Genomic DNA, 23,970 nt, shown 5'->3' with positions numbered 1-23,970 from the left:
TCAGTGGTTATTTATTGAGTACCTAGTGTGGGCACAAAACTGTGTTTAGTGCCTGGGAGTGTACATGAGACACACTTTCCAGGACCTTGCCCCTTTTTTGGGCCACACAGCCCCAAATCCTCAAGGCCACATTCTGTTTCACTTGAAGAGTTCAAATTCATTTTGATAAGGAATAGTTAAAGTTTGGGCCACACCAGAATATCTTAGTCTTCAGGAGTTTTGTTTCTTTGCTAGCTGGGTGTCATTTCACTGTCATGCTGACACCCACCCACAGGGGCCCCTGTGGAATGGGGTCAGTGGAAGTGATGGATATGCTTTTTGAGCTAAACTCTCTGATTTGCTCATCCCATGACTCTGATAGAACTTGTTTCCAATGGAGGAAAAAAAAAAGACCCCAAATAAAGGCTTCCTGGCCTATGAGCTTTTTCAGCCCCCTATTTTCACCCCTACTTAGAGTGAGAAGTTGGCTCCTGTTTCTGCTATCACATAGGCCAACTGGTTATTTCACTTACTGATACATTTAGGTCTCCTGTAACAGCGGTTATGTTCCTGGGAAATCCCACATTAAGGGAAAGTTTGTGTTTAACTAAGTGTATCTTAATGGGCTTTACATGCAACTGTTTCTTTGGAGACATTCTCTCCAGACACAGATATTACAAGCAGAACTGTACCAGATGCCCCGACAACCTTCTTTGCAAAACATGTACAAAGAACTTGCATTATGGAAGAACAGGGTGTACTCTCAACCTCTAAAATGGACAAACCCAGAAGAAGTACTAGAGAAAGTATAATTTTAAATCTATTTGCTAAAATAAATTTCTCAGACTTTACATAATGGGTGGACAATAACCTTTGCATAACTGCTATGGTGATCACTTTAGTTTTCAAGATGTAGTGACAGATTTGTAAAATGCAAAGTGTAGAGTCTATCTACTTATACAGATTAAAAGCAGCCACGGGGAAACACATACAAACACACATACTCCCAGGGGCAATAAACAATGGAGAACTGGATGATCTCTCTAACAGCAGTTAAATTGTAAGTATAATTTCAATTACAATTGTAAGTGGACAAAATAATCCTAGACGCAACTAAAATCCAAATGAAGAAAATGCATCTTGCAGTGTGTAGGAAAGCTATCAAGGCACAGCCTCTAACTTCCCCGGACATTCTCCAACAATTCTAGAGAAAGGCTTTTACCCAGTCAAGAGAAAATCTCATTCCCTGAGAACATGCCCTGTTCTTCTCACTGGTTATGAAATGAGGTTTATGTGCAGTCACTTAGACTACTTAGTTTCCTTGAGCTTGAAAAATTTTCTCCTTTACTATAATTAGGTACTTGGGACAAATTAAGTTGAGGCAATTTCAAGCCACAGGCTCACCTCAGTGACTTGTCTCCATCGGTGTTATAAGTTGAGTGCAAGTGACATTCTGTTCCAGCTAAAGGGAGTGATCCTCAAAGTATTTATGGTCGTAAAGGTTCAGTGTGTGGCTCCAAGTCTTCATCTTCCTAACTATTCCTTGAGAGGAGCTGAGCATACAAATTCACCACAGTCAATGGTATTTATTGAGAGTTTATGGTGTGCAGAGCACTGCACTGAGCATTAGGGAGAGTACAATTTAATAGAGTTGATAGACACGATTCCTATCCAACAAGGAGCTTAAAGTCTACATGGGGAGACATATTAAAATAGATTACGGATAAGGGAAATAGAAGAATATAAGAATATTTACATAAGTACTGAAGGACTAGGGTCACTTTCAAGTGCTTAAAGGGAATGTAGCCAAGTAAATGGTCTATGCAGAGGGGAGGCTGGAGAGGGCAAATAAAGGGTTTAGTCTTGAGAGGCCTCTTGGAGCTGTGATTTTAGGAGGGTTTTGAAGGCAGGGAGAGTGGCGGACTGTCAGATATGAAGTGGGGAGGAAGTTTTAGGCCACAGGGTGAATGTGGGCAAGGGGTCTGTGGCAGGATAGAGGAGACCAAGGTACAGAAAGTAGGTTGGTGTTAAAAAAGGAGAGTGTAGGGGTTGGGTGGTAGTAGCTAGGCCAGGTTAGGTAGGGAGAGAGCTGATTGAGTATCTTAGAGATGATGAGTGAATGGACAACAACTGGAGGTTTTGAGGAGTGGGAAATTATGAACTGAATGTTTGTTTTTTTTTTGAAAAAATGATCTGGTTAGCAGAATGAAGTATAGACTGGAGGGGAGAGACTGAAAGCATGCAGGTCAGCGAGGAGGCTGAAGCAGTAATAATAATAATAGTAATAATAATGTTGGTATTTGTTAAGCACTTACTATGTGCAGAGCACTGTTCTAAGAGCTGGGGTAGATACAGGGTAATCAGGTTGTCCCACATGAGGCTCACAGTTAATCCCCATTTTACAGATGCGGTAACTGAGGCACAGAGAAGTTAAGTGACTTGCCCATAGTCACACAGCTGACAAGTGGCAGAGCCGCAATTCAAACTCATGACCTCTTACTTCCCAAGCCCGGGCTCTTTCCACTGGGCCACACTGCGTCTCTGTAGTCAAGGTGGGAAATAAGTGCTTGGATCAGCACATCACAAGGTTCCATAAAAGAAGAGTGGATTCCAGGCTTGTGAAAATAGAACTGACAGGATCTTGTGATAGATGGGATGAGTGGATTGAATGAGCTGGGTCAAGGATAAGATGCCAAGGTTATGGGCTTGGGAGATGGGAAAGATAGTGGTGCTGTCTAAAGCAATGGGAAAGTCAATGGGTATAAGGTTTAGGTGGAAAGATGAGTTTGGTTTTGGACATGCTAAGTTGGACAGATCAAAGAGCACAACCAATTAATGATGTCCTGAAGTCAGGAGGAAATGCAAGACTGCAGTGGAGAGAGGCAGATTTGGAAATAAATCACTTAGAGACAGTAGTTGAAGTCATGGGAGCGAATGTGTTCTTCAAGGGAGTGGATGTAGATGGAGAATAAAAGGGGAATGGGACCTGAACCCTGAGGCAATAGCACAATTAGAAGGTGAGAGGCAGATGAGGATCATGCAAAATAGACTGAAGTGTGGTCAGAGAGACAGGAGGAAAACCAGAAGACAGTGCCGGTGAAGCCAAGACTAGCTAATATAGGAGAAGGGGATGGTCCATAATGTCAAAGGCAACAGAAAGGTCAAGCACGATTAGGATGGAGTAGAGGCAACTGGATTTAACAAGGAGGTCAACGGTGACCCAAAAGATGGTTGTGCAGAGGAATGAAGAGAAAGGAAGCCAGACTTCAGAGTGTTGAGTACTTGGAGAGGAAGTAGAGGCAGCAAGGGTAAACAATTTCCTCAGGGAGTTTGGAGAGGAATGGTAGGAGCTGTGGGTTTCAAGGGAGCTTTCTGTGGTTTTTTGTTTTTTTTTAAGGATGGGGATACCTGGACATGCTTGAAAACAGTACGGAAGGAGGAAAGGAGCAATTGCTTTGATAAGGTGAGAAGCAATGAGGTCAGAAGCCCAGGTGAAGGGGAATTTGAGAGGAGGTGGGAAACCTTGAGATACTACTAGGAAGGATAGGAGAGAAGAATTTATGAGATGTTCTTCCCCCTGACGCTATCTATTGCCATTGTTCTTGTCTGTCTCCCCCGATTAGACTGTAAGCCCGCCAAAGGGCAGGGACTGTCTCTATCTGTTGCCGACTTGTTCATTCCAAGCGCTTAGTACAGTGCTCGGCACATAGTAAGTGCTCAATAAATACTATTGAATGAATGAATGAATGAATAATGGGCTGGAAGAGGGCCTGGAAAGGATCAGGGATTTTAGGAGACCATTACCAATGGTTTCAATTTTTGACGAAGTGTGTGGCTAAGTAATTAGGGCCAAGAGATGGGGAAAGAGGTGTTTGAGGAGAGAGTTAAAATTCCAAAACAGCTGTTGCACAATGAGCAGGGGAGTCAAGGAGGGGATCAATAAGGATGTTGCCAGGCAGATGAGAGGACAGAATTAAAGAATGGGGATGAAGTTGTAGTGGATGATGTCAGTCTGGTGTCTAGATTTCTGCCTCCTAAAAAAAGTATTTTATTTTTATTTCTAATATCTCCCACTAACAATTTAAGCACTGGTTATTTTCCTTCTTCTAATGCCACCCTGCAAGGATGCTCCTGTGCCTTTTTAAACTCCCTTCCAAAAATTGGCCTCTTCCATGCATTTTCTAATAGCTTCATCACCTAGTACCATACTCTGGAAATGGACCTCAGATGCATTTAAAGTACTTGCTACTGTACAACTTTGTCTAATCCATTCTATTGCAAATGCAATTTCGGGATCTTAACTGGCAGGATTAACATTTCCTCTTGAGAATTGCGACAGTTGTCATTTTTTGCAAATCCCAGCTAGCAAAAGCAGCCTACCTACTGCAGTGCCTGTGTGTCTTGCTAAGCTTCCTTCCAAAGAGCAAGTCAGTGGCCCAGGAGTCATTTTGGCGAAGGTCATGCAAGGAGATCACACTTGCCACAAGATTTTTATGCCGCAGAGTGGAATTTTCCTTCTCTTCCACTCTATTTTAGCTCTAATGTATTAATAGTATTAAGCACAAACGGTATTCAAAGCACTGTACTAAGTGCTGGGAAAAAGAAACAGGTAAGAATTACTAGTTAATCTGTACTAACTCTCCAGGTTCATTTTAATTGTTCTCCATACAGATGCTGAAAAGCATGTCGAAAGGTCCAGAACAGCCATTCTCCTGCTCACTAAGCAATTGAGCCTGCCGACCACTACCCCAAAGTTTGGCAAGCCTTGCGCAGTTCAGGGGTAAAACCGATGACCTCCCCGACACATGACCCCATTATGCCGTGCTGGGCGCAGCACATGATGACATCACTTGACCACTTGACCGCTTCATAGCAAAAGCTCTTGCTGCCAGCACGGGGGAAGAGAGGAGGGGGGAGAGAAGGGGAAAAGAGAGCAGGAGAGATCCTGCTCCTCCCTTCCTGGCTTTTACAAACCATTGAGCAGGGGTGAAGTGGCAGGGTTAGAAGGGGGTGAGCATTACCCTCTCAGAACAGTGCAGGGTGCGTGAACGGAATGGTGACCACTTACTTGGGAGACGAGACTGTGGCCTTCTAGAAGTTGGTTCGGCCCCGGCTGACGCAACTTTCTGGTAGGCGGGGGCAGTGGTGCGTGCATTTGGTCCCAATCAGAAACTTTTACTTACGATCAGACTCCTTTCTCACGGTGGGTGTTCAGCGGAGTCCCACTTAGCCAGAGACCCTTTTTGATAGCCAAGTTTGGCTCCAAGGGCCAGCTGTGGCTCTGGGGCCATGGGCTGCTGACCTCTCCCAACTTACTGAGTTTGGGCATCTGCTCCAAACACTACTTCCCGTACCTGCATTAAGACAAAAGCTTTGATCATTAGTAATGCACATGCAGTTTCTCTTATTCTGTTCTCAAGCTGGAAATCCTCTCTCTTTCAAAACTACTTTCATTATCTCCTTGTGGGCAGGAAACACGTCTACAAACTCTGCTATATTGTACTCTCCCAAGGGCTTAGAACAGTCCTCTCCAACCCACTAACTGTTCAATAATTATGATTGAATGATTGCAATGAGTTCATAGTTTGGTTGTTTCTCCTCAGTGTCTGGTACTAGCTACTACTAATCTAAAAATTATTGAGCACTTTCTGTACTAAGCACTAGGGAGAGTACACTATAACAGCATTGGTAGACACGCTCCTTGCCCATGAATGTCTCTCATCTTATTTTCCTGTCGAAATTTTCAAATTAATCTCAGTGGCGGACTCTCTCATGACTCTAGCATACATTTCTATGATAGCATTCTAACTCCTTTTCAGAAAGATAGGATGTGCCTTTTTAGCATCCCATATGTGAATGTTGTCACGTTGTTCCCACCCACATGCTATCAGCACTTTGCACAGCTGCACAGTTCTCTAACAGCAGTTATCTTAGGACTGACTGCATGTTATGTAACTGACTACGGTGCCAGTGAAATACCACAAGTGAACAGTGCCCAGTGTTTATGACAGCGCTTGGCACCCAGTAAGCACTTAAATGCCACAAGGACAAATATCTTAATAATTTGCTACCACGCACTCACTATGGAGGGGTCAAATTAAAGGCGGTTATTGATGGAGTCTCCCAACGTGATGGACAAATCTTGGTCCAGTAATGGAGACTACAGAGCTGAGAGTTTGTGCAGAGGAACTGCTTGTAATGGGAGTTTAACACAGCATGACTCATCCCAGTCTGTCCACCCTCTCTCTGGGGAAGCCAGTGCAACAAGACAAGATACACAATAGATGAGGGGCAGAAATGCAGCACATTGCAGATGGCAATTGCCTGCTAGCCTCAGGCAGCAGAGCTCTGCAGGACATCCTTGAGTAAAAGAAGAGTTTTCACTTGAATTTCTGCAGGGCTGCTTTTAGCCCCACCCTAACACTGACCCTCTGTCTACTTGATTCACTCCTCAAGGTTGAGGGTAGGGGGTAGGAATGTTGAAGGACAGACTTGAAAACCTGAGAAGCTACATGACCCAGAGGAAAGAGCACAGGTCTGGGAGCTCTAATCCCAGCTCCACCACTTGCTGACTGTGAAACTTCTCTGTGCCTCAGTATCCTCATCTATACAATAGGGATTAAATTCCTGTTCTCCTGTCCACTTGGTGAGTGAGTCCCATGTGGGACAGGGATGGCATCTGACCTGATTATCTTGTATCTACTACAGCGCTTAGTAAGGTGTTTGGCACATAGTAAGCGCTTTACAAATACCACATTATTATCATTACTTTCAGCCACATCTCCCTTGAACCTAACAATTTACTCCCCAAATAAAAGGTTTTGTATTGGATGAACAAGTGACACTAGTCAACCGTTCTTCCAAAATAATTGGAATGACCCAAGTAGGTAAGCATGCACATTCATTTAATTGTATCTATTAAGCGCTTACTGTGCGCAGAGCATTGTAATAAGCGCTTGGAGAGTACAATTCAGCAGATAGAGACACTGCCTACCCAACAACAGGCTCCCGTTTCATAGGTAATTATAAGATGCCAAACAAGCGAGTTGATTTTCAAAATTTGATGGCATACTGACGACAGCTGTATACTTGTTTGTTTCTGCCAGCTACTTTTCTTTTTGGACACAAACAGGCAATACTGACTTGGAAAAAGCGAGCATCACTTTCAAGCATTTGGAGGGAGTACTATTCGCACTTTTGTATCACTGGGTGACCTCTAAAGTGATTTTATGCCTACTTTAACTTGGGAGATAAGGGGAAAGGGGAACTGAGTGAAACCCTGAAAACAAGACTTCCTACATTACCAAGCAGAAAATTACTTCTCTCCCTCTAGACTGTAAGCTCATTGTGGACAGGAAATGTGTTATATTGTTTTACTGTAGTCTCCCAAGCAATTGGTACAGTACTCTGCACGCAGTAAGTGCTCAATATAATTGATTGATATGTCCATCTAACTGTCCTTTCCTCCGCACTACACACTCCTCTACTGTTTTCTAACCCTCTACATAAGGAAATACACTCTATTATATTATTATATGTTAAAGACGGCATATGTATTGAAAGTAGCAATTTTATTTGAGTTAAAATTATTTACAAAAACCCAAAGACATACTTCATGAAACTGGTACAAACTATTTTTTTTTCCTGCCGTTGGCTTTTGCTCCAAAGATCACAGCTGAGAAATACTGTATAAAATAAAAATAGGATTGGATTCAGAAAAGTACTCTACTGTTCTAATTTCCAATTGAGAATATTTACAGAAATATTTACAATGGAAAAAAAGTTACTTTAAAACCTTAGTTAAATTTGCAAGTCAGCCTCGCGTACCCTTTAATGCAGAGTACTTGAGGGTTTCACACACACAAATGCACTGCAGTTCACAAGGTGATTTCTCCCCTCCCCACCCCAACCTCCCCAATATTCTGCATCTCAATCAGTGCTTGACAATTATTTTAAAGAACAAAACTGTTAAACACTGAGGTAAATCAATTCCCATTCAAATGATTACCAGTGTAACAGAGAAATGTAGTTGGCCCTGATTTTCCTTTCGTTACAACTAAATCATTTTTTTCATTGTTCCTTACCATCCGTCACAAGTCAGTTCATCAATATCTAACTGCTTAAGCTTTCTGAAATCCAACAGTAAGTGAAAAACCATTACTCTAAAAATTGTTAAAAACAAAATGAACAAAATATACCTAGTTAATTCAGCTTTCCCACACCATGTACATCTTTGTTTTTTGTTGTTGTTGTTTTGTTGTTTTTGTTTTTAAACTCACTTGCTCTCTTTTTAAACCCAGGGCAAACACAACTTCGGAATCTTTTCAAAGTTACACTGGTACACTATGTTTTAAAAGGTGATGAGAAAAAAGGGGGGAAAAAAGGAAACAAGCAACACAGGATTTGCCTCTAATCAGTTACTTCCTTACAGAATTCCCAACAATCTGCATTATCAAAAATAGGAAGACACAAAAGGCAGCCACTGTATTTAAAAGAATAAAATTACAGCTGGCCTGGATACAAAAGCACAGATTTGTAACTTTATACAAGGAAATAACATCAGATCTTGATAACAAGTTAAGACGTTTTAGTTATTTCCCCTATTACACATAGAACTGATATTTTTATGGCTTCAAGTTTTACAAATCCAATGAAGAAACATGATAACTACCGATACAGGTATTTTTAAAATGTTGAGGAAATAGACCTCTGGAAAGCCTGCAAATATTCAAGACCAGTTTAATAAAAAAAAGTTATCAGTTTGGTCTGAATAATGAGTGCAAGAAATCAGGGTGATGTCCACAACCCAAACTGTGGAAAATGCATTTTCTGAGATTTGTTTTCTGTTCCACTAAAGTCTCTGAACACCATGCTTTGCTGTGAATCAGACTTTGGACCAAATAAAATCTTGGCTAAATCAGCAATTTAAGGCTTTATGTTGTATGCATTTGAGTCTGCCGTTCTATAGAAGAATATATTAATAGAAAGGTTATGCCATTTGGAAACATGAATCCCCCTTGGTGTTTTAGCTTCTTATATATTTATTGTACTGAGCATTATAAAATATACCTAGAGCTTTTTCCTTGAAACAACATGTTTCAGAGGTTTTTCTTAACATGAAGTGTAAACTACCCTGGGATTAACATTTCACTTTTCCTTTAACAGGAGACAACGTGTACAATTACTGCATTTGGGACATTATACCCTCAAACTGCTTTGAAGGGCTCATTTTCTCGCATGCTTTTTTTAGCACTAATATGTGTTATGGTAGTATACAATTTTCTATGGGTCATAGCGGTCGTAGAAGTGAACAACAACCTGAACTGAATCAAGAGTAAAAAAATAAACTATCCAATCCTCGCTTCTTTGGATTCCAACATATTTTAAATATAGACAGTAGTTAAAATCACAAAAAAGTATTTAAAAACTTTTATTTTATAATTTTGGAATCGTCTGACAAAAAAAGCAAGAGCAAATGAGACTGAAAAGCGTTCTGCTGCTGCCCAGAACGTACTTAGAACATTTTTCTGATACCTCAGTAGCTAAGCTGCCTTTGCACCTGGCTGGCATGAAACAGTGGCTCAACATAAACAGCAGTTGCACTATCAGCAGCAAAAGTTTTTTTTCTCCCCCCCTTCTAACTTGCCAGGGACAAAGCAAGACAAGTAGGGGAGGGTAAACCCTGCCATAGTCAAACGTTTAAACACCTCACTGCATCATTAACAGCCTGAGTCCTATATTTTCCCCAGAACCTTTATCCCTCATTTTTGATAGCTGCAGATTGATGTAGTAACTGTCATTTAGCAAACGCAGAATGCATAATTAAGAGACCAGGTAGCCTTAAAAATCCAAACACGAATGACACAGATGAATGCTCTTGGTGTATCTGCAAGGACTTCATTCATGACTTCTTCCTTTGTCTAAGGGTAGCTCCAGCATTAGTGAGTAACTGCAGCGCAAGTTAAGTATTTAGCAGTGTTCCAAGTATTCAATCACCCTAGAGATAGATTTCTGTCCTGTGGTTCCAACAGCACACTAGAAAGAAAGAAGTCACGGAAATCATATCATTACTTTCTAAGAATCATTAAGAATAGAAAAAAAAAAGTAAACTCATTTCAAAGCAGACCCCGCAGTGAGATGATTTCAGTTGATGACAACAAATTGATCCCCAAGGAAAATCAGCAAATGCCTATTCTCTGCTTAAAATTAAAGCAGAAAATTAAAAGACGATCAACAGCTACTGTTCTTTGCTTCCTCGTGAACTCCCCGTGATCAGGAGGCCATACTGCAGGTATCATTGGGAACACATAAAACTCGATCATGGAAATATAAATTAAAATCCCACATGATAGTCACCACCACCCCCGCCCCTCCAAACCCCACCGGCTATTGAAATACATGGCACTTACGGTAAGATTCATGAAACTGAGAAATTTTTTGAGCATTTCAGTCATTATTGAAAAGTCCCCTTCAGGTAAGTACTCTCTCACAGTGGTCACATTGATCTGAGGAAACATAATGAAATCGCGATTACTTTACAGGTACAGGGAAGGCTCACTAAGTCAGGCTCTCCTCCAAGGGCAGTGAAGAGTTTCACAGCACTCTCCTTCAGTTATGTAAAACCTCTTGGTTACCATGTAAATGAGACATTTCATCTTTAAACGGCTCCTTTTCCCCCACAAAGTTACATGGAAAAGAATTTGTGCTTAGAATAGGGAAAGTGAATAAAGAGAAGAAGCTTTCTTGCAGTTTTGAGAAAGCTCTGTAAGGTGAACTACTCTGATCCACAAATGGAAACATTCTGTATTCCAGTATCTAAGGGTGAAAAAAATATTTGCTGCCCATATAAACTGGGCTGTGGTTTCAGGCAGTGAGCTCTACAACAATTTTAAAACTGTTTAAAAATCAGTCAGTGAACTATTTACTTACTGGACTCTCTTGGCAGAGGCAGCCGAGAAGCAGTGCTGTATATGAGGCCACGATACAATCTTCCATGTGCTTTCCAGCATGTTGAAGGGCTGTGAATTATGATTTAAATGTTGCTTTATAAAAAATATTCATTTCCCATCAAAATATCTGAAAATCAATAACTAGTGATCTTCTTTTTCCTTCAGGACTGCAGAGACCATAGCTGCCTCGTATCCAATTTCAGGTGAATGAGCTGAATTTTGTGTAACAAATACATAGCTCAAAATGTGGTCCTATATGTTAGAATCTGATGGGTTGAATTAGATCAGGAACATTGATTTTCTTTAACTTTAAACTGACTAGTCTTTAAAATTGTTAAATAATTCCCATTCAGAAAGGACCTAAAGAGTGATCCTAGTTAACATTCTGTCTGAAAGGGTGGCTGCTCCCCTACCCTCCAAAATCTAGAATTATTCTAAAAGGGTGTTTTGTTTTTGTTTTTTTAATGGCATTAATGATAGAGTCACTGTACTACATGCTGGAATAGACACAAGCTAATCAGGTTGGACACAGTCCATGTCCCATTAAGCTGGAAGTGTACAATATAACAGATCTGGTAGGCATGTTCCCTGCTCCCAAGGAGCTTAGAGTCAGGGCAAACTTAAGATACCTTTATTAAGGTCAAGTTCTTCATCATCATCTTCCTTCTTATCTTTCTCTTCTGTGCTGTCAGTCTTTTCTGTGGAAACCCACTGGATCTCCCCACTTGTCTCTTGCCATTCCCCACTCTTATCATGCTGAGCGGTAGGAGCTTCTTTGATCAGCTCATCTGTCTGGCTTTCAGCCAGTTGGGCAGCTCGCTCCCTTTCAAGAAACAGCTGAAAAAAATTCGGGGGGGCAGTCAAAAATAATAGGTAAGACGTTGAAAAGCATACAAATCTCTACTTTTTGGGAGGGATCACATTTAGATTAATTACCCTGTGAAAATCAGACACCAGGTAAAAATGATATCCAACCAAGGATAGCAATTCCTATACCGAGATATCTTGACAGTGTTACCATTATGGAAATTATAACGCAGGTCAATAGCATTTCCTGATGTTGCAGGTCCTGTAACAGTTGGATAGATCCCATGCAGTAGTACTTACTTGTTCCCAAAGTCTCTGACAAATACAACTTAGCTTTTGCAAGCCTGAAAAAAGTTTGGAAACGTTTCCTAAATTGTGTTGGGCCTACCAGAATTTGAGGCAGGGATGAGAGGCTCCAAATATCCCCGGAAGTGACTTGGGGACAACACTGAAACCCCTTCATTCAGGGCCAAGAGAATAGTGGTTACGTTTCAAGGACAGTGAGTCTTGTGATTTGTTCTGCGAGGTCAAATTCATTCCCAGGTCAGCCTCTTTAGCACTGATCATTCTTTGCCATTATCTTGGGCACCAAGCTCAAAAGAAACAAGACCATCTGGGTTCACCCTTGAAGCTGGCCATTAGTTGACTGTTCAGGAGCTTTGGTTAGCCACTGGATGGCTGAACGTGCGTCCTGGCTTCTGGGGAAGTTCCTAAAACCACACGGCTCCTGCCTCAACCTACTCCAGGTAGGGCCATTCTGCTGAAGGTTTTCCTGGGTGGAGGGGGTGGAGTGGCAGCAGAACCATCCATAAGTCCGGCTATAACCGTCTGCCTCTGGGGGAGATCGTTCTTCCTGGGACCCTGACTTCAGTGGGTGCTCCCAGGACTGCTACAGACCAAACATACAACGGCTGCCACTCCCCACATCGAGCCATCTTGGGCTCTATCTAAAGTTCCAAAGAGGGAGCGCTTACTAGGAATCCTAGAGATCAGGTGCTCTCTACAATGCAGTCTGCTAAGCTGGGGCTTGTGGAGGTGGTGGGGAGAGACAGAGAAAGGGTATCTACACCAGCTCTTCTCTGGTGGACATTCCTCAGGGAAAAAAGCTTTTTACATCAAAGGGAAACAAGTTGAGCCTAACCTTTGTATCCATTACTCAGGGGCTCTGAATTTTCTTTTGCACTTGTAATGCAAATTATGGTGGGGCTAAGATCTCAATATACTGCATTACTGAACATATCAGACTAAATATTTTGGGGCAGTGGAAAAATTCTGAGATTGCCCAAGCTATACTTTTAACACCTATCTGTTTAGAATCAGAACAGACAAACTGAATCAACAGAATGTGCCAAATGCAAATCTGTGCAAATAACTAATTTTTTTTAAGTGTAGACAGCCCGAAAGCACTCATTGTTGAGGTAATCGGAGGCAGAAGACGTAACTCACCTGCACTAAAGCCTGAACAGCATCAATCTGTCCAACTATCCTTATACTATCATCTCCTTCTCCAGGACAGAAAGAGTCAAAAGAACACGATGTTTCCATATTGACTAGACAATGCCGATTCCGAGCACTGTATTCTACGAGATTGATCAGCAGGCCCAAGCCCTAGAAAACAAGGAACAAAGGGGCTGAATGTACAACAATCAGAATCAGTTAAGCCAGAAATTGTTTTTGGGAGGGGAACGTGGGCAGATGGTAAAATATACCATAGACTCCCTCAGGCGTTTTCAAAACTGGAAATTCAGTGTACAGTATATTTTATCCTCACATATTTAGGACTGACTTTGCTTGGAAGTTGAGTGCTTTTTCATTCAATATACACCACTTCTTTCCCTTTACCCTGAGTCCTTTTTCATAATAATGTTAATAATGTTGGTATTTGTTAAGCGTTTACTATGTGCAGAGCACTGTTCTAAGCGCTGGGACAGATACAGGGTAATCAGGTTGTCCCACATGAGGCTCACAGTCTTAATCCCCATTTTACAGATGAGATAACTGAGGCACAGAGAAGTTAAGTGACTTGCCCACAGTCACACAGCTGACAAGTGGCAGAGCCGGGATTCAAAGCCATGACCTCTGACTCCCAAGCCCGTGCTCTTTCCACTGAGCCACGCTGCTTCTCTCACAGCACAAGCACAGTCCACACTCTGTATAAAGCACAGTCACCACTATTTGTTCTCAATTAAACCTTGCAGGTGCTACTAGGGAAATTGGGCTTTTAAGGGCCCAAAGATTGGGCCAGGTGGGCTCGAATGCATTAAGCTAACTGGGACAAGGTTCTTCTGGGCCTGTCACACACAAACATGGGCCAGACCCAGGCTGGAGATTGGGAGTAGCACTGGCTACGTGGAAAAAGCAAGGGCCAAGGAGTCAGAGGACTAGGATTCTAATCTTGGCTCTGCCACTTAGCTGTTGGGTGACAACTTCCTGTAACTTAAAATCCCTGTGCCTCAGTTTCCTTATAGGTAAAACAGGGATTCAGTATCTTTTCTGCATCCTACTTAGACTCTGAAGCCCATGTGGCTTCAACACTTACTATGTGTCAAGCACTGTTCTAAGTGCTTGGGTAGATCTACATTAAGCAGGCTGGACACAATCCCTGCCTCTCATAGAGTTCACAGTCTAAGTAAGAGGGAAAACAAGTATTTAATCTCCATTTTACAGCTGAATAAACTGAGGAAGAGAGAAGTTAGGTGACTTGTCCAAGGTCACTCAGCAAGCCACTGGCAGAGTCAGGATTAGAAACCAAGTCCTCTAACTTCCAGACCCAAGGTCTTTCCACTAGACCACACTGTTTCACATAGTAAGTGCCTAACAAATACCACCACAATCCACATTATAGAAGTCCATGTGTTTCCAGTGAGATTACAAATCCAGAAAGTAGCTTTGGTGTGGAGCATTTTGCTCGTTCCACCAATCAATCAATGAGAAGCAGCATGGCTTAGTGGACATCATGAGCCTGGGAGTCAGAAGGACCTGAGTTCTAATCCTACCTCCGCAATTTATCTGCTGTGTAACCTTGGGCAAGTCACTTAACTTCTCTGGGCCTCAGCTACCGCATCTGTAAAATGGGGTTTAAGACTGTGAGCCCCGTGGCCACAGGGACGGTGTCCAACCTGATTAGCTTGTATCTAACCCAGTGCTTAGCATAGTGCCTGGAACTCAACAAATACCATCAAAAATACCAATTAAAAAAAAAATCAGTGGTATTTAGTGAGTGCTCACTGGATGCACAGCACTATCCTAAGTGCTTGGGAAATTACGATACAAAAAAAGCTGTTAGGTTAGGCGCAATCCCTTGCTACAGTATAGAGAGCAAGTCAGACGTTAATATAAACAAATTGTGGGTATGTACAAAAGTGTTGTGGAGTTGAGGGTTGGGTGAATATCAAGTGATTATGGGGTTCAAATGTAGGTCCATAACCTCACCAGAAAGTCGGGACCCTAAGATGCAGTTCAAGCACGATTTTACTTGATGAATGGGTGCCTGGGTAATACTTTTCTTGCCCTAATTCAGCAAAGGCTAATTTTCTATTTGCCACTAATGCGGGTATTATCTTACCAGCACTCGAATGTCAAATCTTTGTTCTTGAGGTAGGAACTTTGGAACCTGAAGCACGCAGTTCATTGCTGTGCCTATCAGACCATCCTGTTCACCTGTTTTTGTACTGCCCCACTCTGAAAGGAAATTGCAAAGAGCTTTATTTAGACTGGCTTATTTTCATATACACAGCTAAATTCTCAAACCTTAAGGACATTAAAAACCAGAGCGCAGAAATTACTAGTACATTTGAAAAGTAACGCAACTTCCTTTTGCTTTTATGCAAATACTAAAACAATGATTCATTTAGTGGTCCTCAGCTACGATGCTTTCTGCGTCAGCTCCTGAATTAGGAAATAGCTCAAATCTGAGGAAAACCTACCTTTTATCCATAAAACTTTTAAAATAAGAGGTCATTCATCTGGAAAGCACAAGATAGAAGCAATAGGATAGCTACACATTCTGGTTTATGCAGACAGATTAATGTAGTCTAATTATTTCTCAGCTTGGACCTCAGAGCCATTCGGGAATCAGCGAGAGCCCTTTTGGGGACCCGCTAGTCCAGACAAAAGGCCCTATGTCCAGACAACTGAGCTTTCTGAAATGGGTGAGTTTCTATACCGCCTACCAAAACAGCATTCACTATTTACAAAATAATTTTGGATAATGTACAATATTACTGACTGAAGAAATAATTAGCTTTTTCCAACAATATTTAACATGATGAAATGTCTAAAATTACTTACCATTATCATTAGTTAAATTGAGCAGCACGCCAATGATGGCCCTCATGCAGTCTTCCACTGCTTTACCGACGTGGTTCGTTACATTCTGGTGAGGCAGAGGCTTACTGTCAGGTAAACATATGCTATCTTCGGCACGGTTATAGCGTTGGATCAGTTCTTCACAATGCTGCAATGCTCTGAAAAAAAAATGTAAAGCATCACACAATAAACACTGTTGTAATATTAAACAACTGCCAGATACTTTAGATGCTAGGTCTTTAGTTGTGCTTTACACACACACACATTCTCCAGTTGCTTTAAACACCACCACCCCTCCACCCACCTACCTACCCTCCAATTGCTTCACCTCCACCCCCATCTGCCCACCCTCCAATTAATCACCCAATGGGGGTTCTTTCCAAACTTTCCACTTGGTGACAATTTAGCCTATTCATTCTAATCAAAAAAATGAAATGGTGTAATGAGATTAGATCACATTTCAGGCTAAGTGAAATGAAAAGTTTCAAGTTCCATTTTCATCTTCAAGAAGGCACTCAAAGGGGAAAATGACAGCACACTGAAAAATGACCCCGACAGACCTTTAAAATAAGGTGGGGCAGAGGGCACTATTTGGGGCAAAACCAAAATCAGACAAACTAATAAGGTAGTGAGACAATGACAATTGGGCTCTGAAGGGAAGTACAAATTATACTGCAAATCCCTCCCTACCACTCTCCTTATTTTTCTCTTCCTCCATTCCCTATACTTTGAATCTGCACCACCCCACACCTCCGTCCCGTCTCCTCACACCCATGTTCCAGTATTTAACTGCAGCGCCACCCCTCCCTCACTTCCAGCCCCTTCCCCAGAGAGATAAAAGACCGGAAAGGGGGACAGGAGAGTGACAACAGTGGCAGCCATGGGCTCAGCAACAGCTGTGGCCCCCATCTTGATCCACCTCCCCCTCCAATCCCACAGCTAGGGCTAGGAAGGAGAGGGATGGATAAGGATCCATCCATGGATAAGAGGGAGAGGATAAGCAGGAATTGGGATGAGGGTGCGAGGGCCACGGTGGACCCCATTATGGTTTAGGGGGGACCTGTGTTCCACCTGCTGGCACATGGCTCCGGGAGAGTGTGCTCAATCCAGCTGTGCTCCTGGGTGGCTCTGGATGGGGGTGGGGACAGAGTGGCTAGGGGCTACTGATGTCATAACTGGAGTCACCGGGGGCTGAGGCTGGCATGGCTAGCAGGGAGGCTCAGGGAGGTGGAGGCGGCGGGGGAGAGGGGAATGGTTTCAGGACAGGAGACAGGGCTAACTCCGTCTGACCCAGCTTCCACTTTCTCCTCTCTCTCCAAGCACCCACCTCCCTCTAGTTTCCTGGCAAACAGAAACCAGCTGTTTGTGGAGTCTCTGTTAGGCACAGAAGGTCAGAGCTTCAAGCTACTGATTTTGAAGTGGTGAGGAGGAGGGAGGGCGAGAGGATAAAGTGATGGGAAAGCAATTGACTTCTCTGCAGTGACTGGATACGTGAGGTGGCACTTACAGATCTTGGGCTATATAAACAATCTGTGCATGACATATATCAATGTTCTACATTTAAAGGTCATTTGAAACCAGGGTTACACTTGGGTACTTTTATGCGGAGCACTGGGTTGCACAACCGGGGGATGGATATATGTGCTCCCTGTCTCGGATGACCTTAAGCATCTAATCAATAAGCAAAATGATCAATAAACCACAGTTAAAAACATGATCAGGGATATCCGATAATACAAACGTATAAACAGATCACTACTAGATACGTACATAAGAGTTCTAAGTTGACCTGGGGGAAAAACCGTGACCGGGATGGTGAAGGGGATTCATTAGGGAATGAATCATGGAGAAGGTGATTCCAAGTAAGGGGAAAGGCAAAAACAGTGGGTTGGAGGTGGGAGAGTCAAGAGTGACGGACAACTAGGAAATGTGCTGGCTAAACTGCCCTGCCTCCATCCCTCTTTTATCTCCTTTAGCTCCAGTCTTGTGGTTTACTACCTCAAACCCCCTTACTCTCTTGCAAGTCTCCTCCTACTAGTCTCCCCAACAATTACTCAATCTATCAACATCCCTCTCCATGAAGATTTCATACTAACTGTAATAAAAGCCAAGATTAATAAAATTCCCCTTCCTCTGAGTTTTGACCTAAGGTCTTCTTTGAAAAAATATATTTGAATTGTTATTGTTTTCATTTAGAGCAATTACAAAACAATTAAAGAAGCAGCGTGACCTGCTGGACAGAGCAAGGTCTTGGGAGTCAGAAGGACCGGTTCTCTCTTCCTCCCTCCAGGCTCGCATCTCCTCCTGTCTTCAGGACCTCTCTACTTGGATGTCCTTCCACCACCTAAAAGTCAGCATCTCCAAGACAGAGCTCCTTATCTTCCCTCCCAAACCCTGTCCTCTCCTTGACTTTCCCGTCACGGTGGACGGCACAACCATCCGTCCCGTCTCACATGCCCGCAATCTTGGTGTCATCCTTGTCTCTGCTCTCTCATTCATCCCACACACCCAATCCATCACCAAAGCTTGCTAGTCTCACCTTCACATCACCAAGATCCATCCTTTCCTCTCCATCTAAACTGCTACCATGTTAGTATAATCACTCATCCTGTCCCAACTGGATTACTACATCAGTCTCCTTTCTGACCTCCCCACTTCAGTCCATACTTCACTCTGCTGTCCGGATTATCTTTCTACAGAAATGTCTGGGCATGTCACCCCCCTCCTCAAAAATCTCCAGTGGTTGCCTATCACCCTCCGTTTCAAGCAAAAACTCCTCCTTCTTGGCTTCAAAGCTCTCCATCACCTTGTCCCCTCCTACCTCACCTCCCTTCTATACCCCAACCGGCACACTCCGCTCCTGTGGTGCTAACCTTCCTACTGTGCCTTGTTCTTACCTGTCTTGCCGCCGACCACTGGCCCACATCCTACCTCTGGCCTGGAATGTCCTCCTTCCTCAAATCCTCCAAACAACCATACTTCCTTCCTTTAAAGCCCTACTGAAGGCTCACCTTCTCCAAGAGGCCTTTTCAGGCTAAGCCTCCCTTTTCCTCAGCTCCCCCTCCACGTCACCCCAACTTGCTCCCTTTACTCTACCCACCCTCCCTGCTCCACAGCACTTGTGTATATATGTACATATCTATAATTCTATTTATATTAATGCCTGTTTACTTCTTTTGATGTCTGTCTTCCCCCTTCCAGATTCTAAGTCCGGTGTAGGCAGGAATTGTCTCTATTGCTGAACTGTACTTTCCAAGCACTTAGTACAGTGCTCTGCACACAGTAAGTGCTCAAATACAACTGAATGAATGACCTAATCCCAGCTCTGCCACTGGTCTGTTACCACGGGCAAGTCGTTTAACTTCTCTGTACCTCTGTTACCTCATTTGTAAAACAGGGGTTAAGACTGTGAGTCCACATCGGACATGGACTGTGTGCAACCTGAGTAGCTTGTATTTTACCCCAGTGCTTAGTATAGTTCCTGGCACAGAGTGAGCACTTAAATACCATTTTATGGGGGGGAGCGCTAAGAAAAAGAAGCAATTTTCAGTGGTCCATCCAGTCTAATATTCAAGCGACAATAGTTATTGAACTCTTCCTGTGTGCAAGAACACTGTATTAAGCACTTGGGAGACTGCAATGTAACAACAGTTAGTAGACGGGGGCAGACAGATATTAAAATAGATACGTGTACTAAAAAGAGCTGTGGAGCTGAGGTTAGGTTGAAAAAAGGGTCTAAATTCAAGTGCGGGGGGGGGGATAATGAGGGCTTAGTTGGGAAGACCTCTTTGAGAAAATGTGATTTTAAGAAGGCTATTCTGTTTATGACTGCAACATTAAGGGAATCTTGGAGCAACAGTATGACAGTCGCTATCCTTGACATTCTTCCTCATGGTTAAGGATGTAATGACATTCATCAACTCCTACTCTCCGACCCCAATAACTCATTATAGGCCCATCGTACTTTAATTTATTCAAACCTCTTTTGAAATTAAAAATATCACCTGCCTACACTACTATTAATCCCACATGCTTGCTACCCATAATGAGAAATATGGGTTAAATTTTAAACTAAGCCCCCAATAAAAAAGGGTCACTGTTTCTCAGATTTATTTTTATATATGACAGGAACACAACATTACTCCCAAATGTGCAAAGAATGACTTGATGAAGATGAGCAATTTATTTTCATTAGTTTTAAACTTCCTAAAATGGCTGAGTATGTTTTTCCCTTTGAATTTGGCAAGTCCTGGGCAAGAATGTACACTGGCACATCAACTGTAGGGTTTCAAATGGACTTAGTGACTCACAAAATCTGCCACTTCATAAAAACATTTGAAGAAGAATTTGATCCAGAAAAAAATATAATATTCTACAAGACTGCTAAAATGAAATGTAAACTTGAACATATATGCTACCTTTCTCAAATCCTATCTTTATTTAAGATGCTGAAGAAGAAAAGTATTCCCCAAATTTATTTCCAAACTCGATATAGGAAAAAGTCAAACTTCTGATTTGGTACAGACTAAAAGACCACTCAGACAACACTAAAAGACCACTCAGAAAACACCTACCCAGAATAGTTCCAGACAGGTGAATGAATGTCCATCTTATTTCTCCTCAGCAAATCCTACAAATTCCTTTGTGAGCATGTTTTGACATCCCTAAATCCACAAACAGGAAGGTCTTTCTAGTCTCCTCCTTGAACCCTTTCCTAACATCATGGAAATCAAAGTACAATTTCTCATCCTCCTCCTCTATAAAAGAGTATTTTTCAGTCACTGATACCTTATGCCACGTTTAGAAGTTTGCTTCTTACATTCTGTCACAAAGGACTGGAATTTTTTGAGGGGCATAATGAGTGGTGCTTCCTCTCAAATGACCACTCTGAATTAACACTTGAATGACCACAACATCTAAGCCTCACGGAACTCTGCTATAAGCCACATTCAATCCTGATTGCCGCTTCCCTCACTTCCCTTGTAGCATGCCAATCTCTTTTATAATAAAAAAGTTCAATCGAGATGTTTTATGTAAATTTGCAGAACAGCAAACTGAGGCTGAGCACTGCAAAAGCAAAACCAACTTGGCTTGCTTCTGTTAACAAGTTATGACTATTAAGTAATATATTAAACTGAAGTCTGGCCTATAACCACTCATGAAATTAAAACTTGGAATTCACAAGGTTTTGAAAGATATGCTCTGAAAAATGAAACACATAGCTGCTTATACACTAGGATAGCTTATTTTTAAAATGAGTGAAACTCAACAATATTCCACTTGTTTGCTTACAGAGTCAAATCACATTATATAATCTATGAAATTATTCCAACAGGACTTACTTAGCTGATGAAACTATAAGCTGTGAATCTTTGTATGCTATCAAGTAGCTTTGATTCTCTGGATTATGCACCGTTACCTAAAGAAAAATAATGACATGGTAAAAAAAAAACCCTTCAGAAATGAATAATTTTGGTAACCTACAAGGAATAAATTCTTTATTTTCTCCATATTTTTGTGTCAATCATTTTCACTCAATTACTTGGTTGATATCTAGCTCACCCAGTAATAAATTCCAGCCTGTAATTTCCACCCTCTATTAACCTCTTATAGCATTTGCAAATAGGACAAGTGGCTACACAAGCACCCAGCATCACAGACACCTGCTTCTTAAGGCAATCTGATTTAATCTCTGGAATGGACTCCACAATCAACCTTAAAATAAATGGTGCTTAAATGTAGGGTGTGAGACTGAACAAGAAAAATGACAACACACAAGAGGTAAACCAGAACTGACCATGGGTGCCAGTTACCCAGAGAAACCTTAGACAACTGGAGGGGCGGGGGGAATGCACTAAAAATTGACTAAACCTTCCAGGTGTCACATTCCATTAAACATGTCAATCCTACTGATTACAGTGGAGACAAACAATTCATCATATAAAATATACTATATTGGCTTAGTAAAGGTCAGAATTAGGTTTGATTTATGAACAAAGCAATCACTTCACTGCCAAAATAGACTCAAGAAAAATTTCACCAAGGTTTTTTGTTTGGTTTGGTTGATTTAAGGATTTAAAGGATTTAAAACTAATTTGTAATAGACAAAGGATTTACAGCATTTTGCCCATTTTTTATGCTGAGCTGCAGTGTATAAAAACAAGCAAACAGCAATTTCTCAAAAAAACCACAGCTTAACAATGACAAATCATTTTTACATCTTCACATGGTAAGAAAGTTTGATCGGCAGCTTGTTTAATATTCCAAAATAGTGCTTACTCATACTTACACTTTCTAAAACCCGTAAACATCTCTCTGCTCCCCACAATGAAGCAACGAGTTTCTCTTCATCTTCATCACTACTTAAGTGATCCACACATTCTCTTACTATGGGATAAAACATTTTAGTCATTTATATTATTTACATTTAAACACGTGTAGAGAGTTGAGACACTGATGATGCTTCAAGTAAGTCTCCAAAAAACCATATATAATATTAACAATCAAAAAAACTATGAAAAGGTGAAAAATTGTGTAATTATAATGCCTGCCCAATTGTGTGGTTAACTGAAGCATGGTGAAAAAAATCCATTTTTAAGCTAAACAAATATATTTTAAGGGCAACTGAAAATAACTTTTCCTTCCAGCTAATTTTCCCTGAATTTCCTCATTATACAGCTGAGATTATTAAAAGCAACAAATTACTAAAAGGAATAAGGACTCATGGTAGACAGAACTATTACATGAACAGTAAGTAAGTGACTTCCACCGAACGTGTCCATGGACAAATGTTAAACCAGTTAGTGAAAAAAGCTGAGTGGCCTCAGTTCAAACTAGTGATGTAACATTTTGGAAAACAAATTGATTCATCATACCTTTATCTACAATATGATCAAGGCCACCCAAAAGACGCAACTCTTCTTTAAACCAGTCTCCTGCTCGTTTTGAAGTAAGGGACAGTAATGTTTCCATTGCTAAATGCCCAGTCTGAAAACAAAATGTTTCATTAGTTAACTCTACTAACTTAATAACAATGATTTTTAAGAACAAACAGCCTCCAATATGTTCTTATTAAACTGAGCCCTTATATCAGGACACACATGCAACATGCCCATAGTATATGCAAACAATATATTGTTTGGAATACACAGCCTATTTAACAAGCAAAGATCATTTCAAATTACATCACAGTAAGAACAAAACCTTTACACACAGAAGGAAAAGACAATTTTGCAATTTAGCACCCTACCAATCTGTATTAGTCTAGAGAGTGAGGGACGGAAAAGTTTTTCTATTACAATCATAAAATCATTTTAACCAAATTATCTTATCTTGTAGGGCAAACATGGATGTGTTGGGGGCAAAGGACATGATGTGAGGGGGCGAGCACCTCGATCAGAGTGGGACCTCTCTGGGAATCTTCTCCTCCTTAGAGGCTGTAACACTTGTACACTCACGTCAAAAAATGGCCAAAATTAACTGTTTGGCAGCAAAGAGCCACCAGAGGGAGCATGGCTAAAAAATTAAATTAGTATAACTATTAAATGCATTTTTACTAAGCAAAAAACGTTTAGTCACTATGTTAGCTTTACGTATCTTCCTTGAATTGAGAAAATGAGAAAAACTTTTCATTCCGACTAAGTTCAAGAGCACATGCCAAAGACTCAGAATCCATCAATCAGTGGTACTTGAGTGTTTACGGTGTACCCACCGGGCATGGTTCAATCTGCCAACCAAAGAAAGCAAGCTATGCTCCTCCAGAGGCGTTTAAAGAAGTTAGAGTCATATCTGAAACACAACTGACATCTAACTTCCACTTCACTAAAGGACGAAATCATTGGGATTCAACTTAGCTAAAAAGCAAGAAGTGCAGTCCAAGAAGTCCAGCATAATAGGTACACTTGGAATATTATTATTATTGCATTTT

At 41.5% G+C, this 23,970-nt stretch overlaps 1 protein-coding gene across 2 annotated transcripts in view; it reads right to left on the bottom strand.

The window, feature by feature from the left end:
- Window positions 1-7,531: 7,531 nt before the first annotated feature.
- The window catches only part of WAPL (WAPL cohesin release factor), a 97,098-nt gene continuing 80,659 nt past the window's right edge, over window positions 7,532-23,970 (bottom strand). For both annotated transcript variants that reach the window (XM_029060073.2, XM_029060074.2), the window contains 10 exons: window positions 22,919-23,030; window positions 22,333-22,430; window positions 21,386-21,462; window positions 16,026-16,201; window positions 15,301-15,416; window positions 13,182-13,343; window positions 11,558-11,765; window positions 10,909-10,997; window positions 10,389-10,484; window positions 7,532-10,014 (listed from right to left, as the gene is read on the bottom strand). In XM_029060073.2, coding sequence (XP_028915906.1) covers window positions 9,949-10,014; window positions 10,389-10,484; window positions 10,909-10,997; window positions 11,558-11,765; window positions 13,182-13,343; window positions 15,301-15,416; window positions 16,026-16,201; window positions 21,386-21,462; window positions 22,333-22,430; window positions 22,919-23,030 — 1,200 coding nt within the window. In that variant the 3' untranslated portion in view covers window positions 7,532-9,948. The remainder of the gene's footprint in view (window positions 10,015-10,388; window positions 10,485-10,908; window positions 10,998-11,557; window positions 11,766-13,181; window positions 13,344-15,300; window positions 15,417-16,025; window positions 16,202-21,385; window positions 21,463-22,332; window positions 22,431-22,918; window positions 23,031-23,970) is intronic.

Source organism: Ornithorhynchus anatinus, chromosome 3, assembly GCF_004115215.2.
Source record: "Ornithorhynchus anatinus isolate Pmale09 chromosome 3, mOrnAna1.pri.v4, whole genome shotgun sequence".
Taxonomy (NCBI): domain Eukaryota; kingdom Metazoa; phylum Chordata; class Mammalia; order Monotremata; family Ornithorhynchidae; genus Ornithorhynchus; species Ornithorhynchus anatinus.
This window is presented reverse-complemented; position numbering and strand designations above follow the sequence as displayed.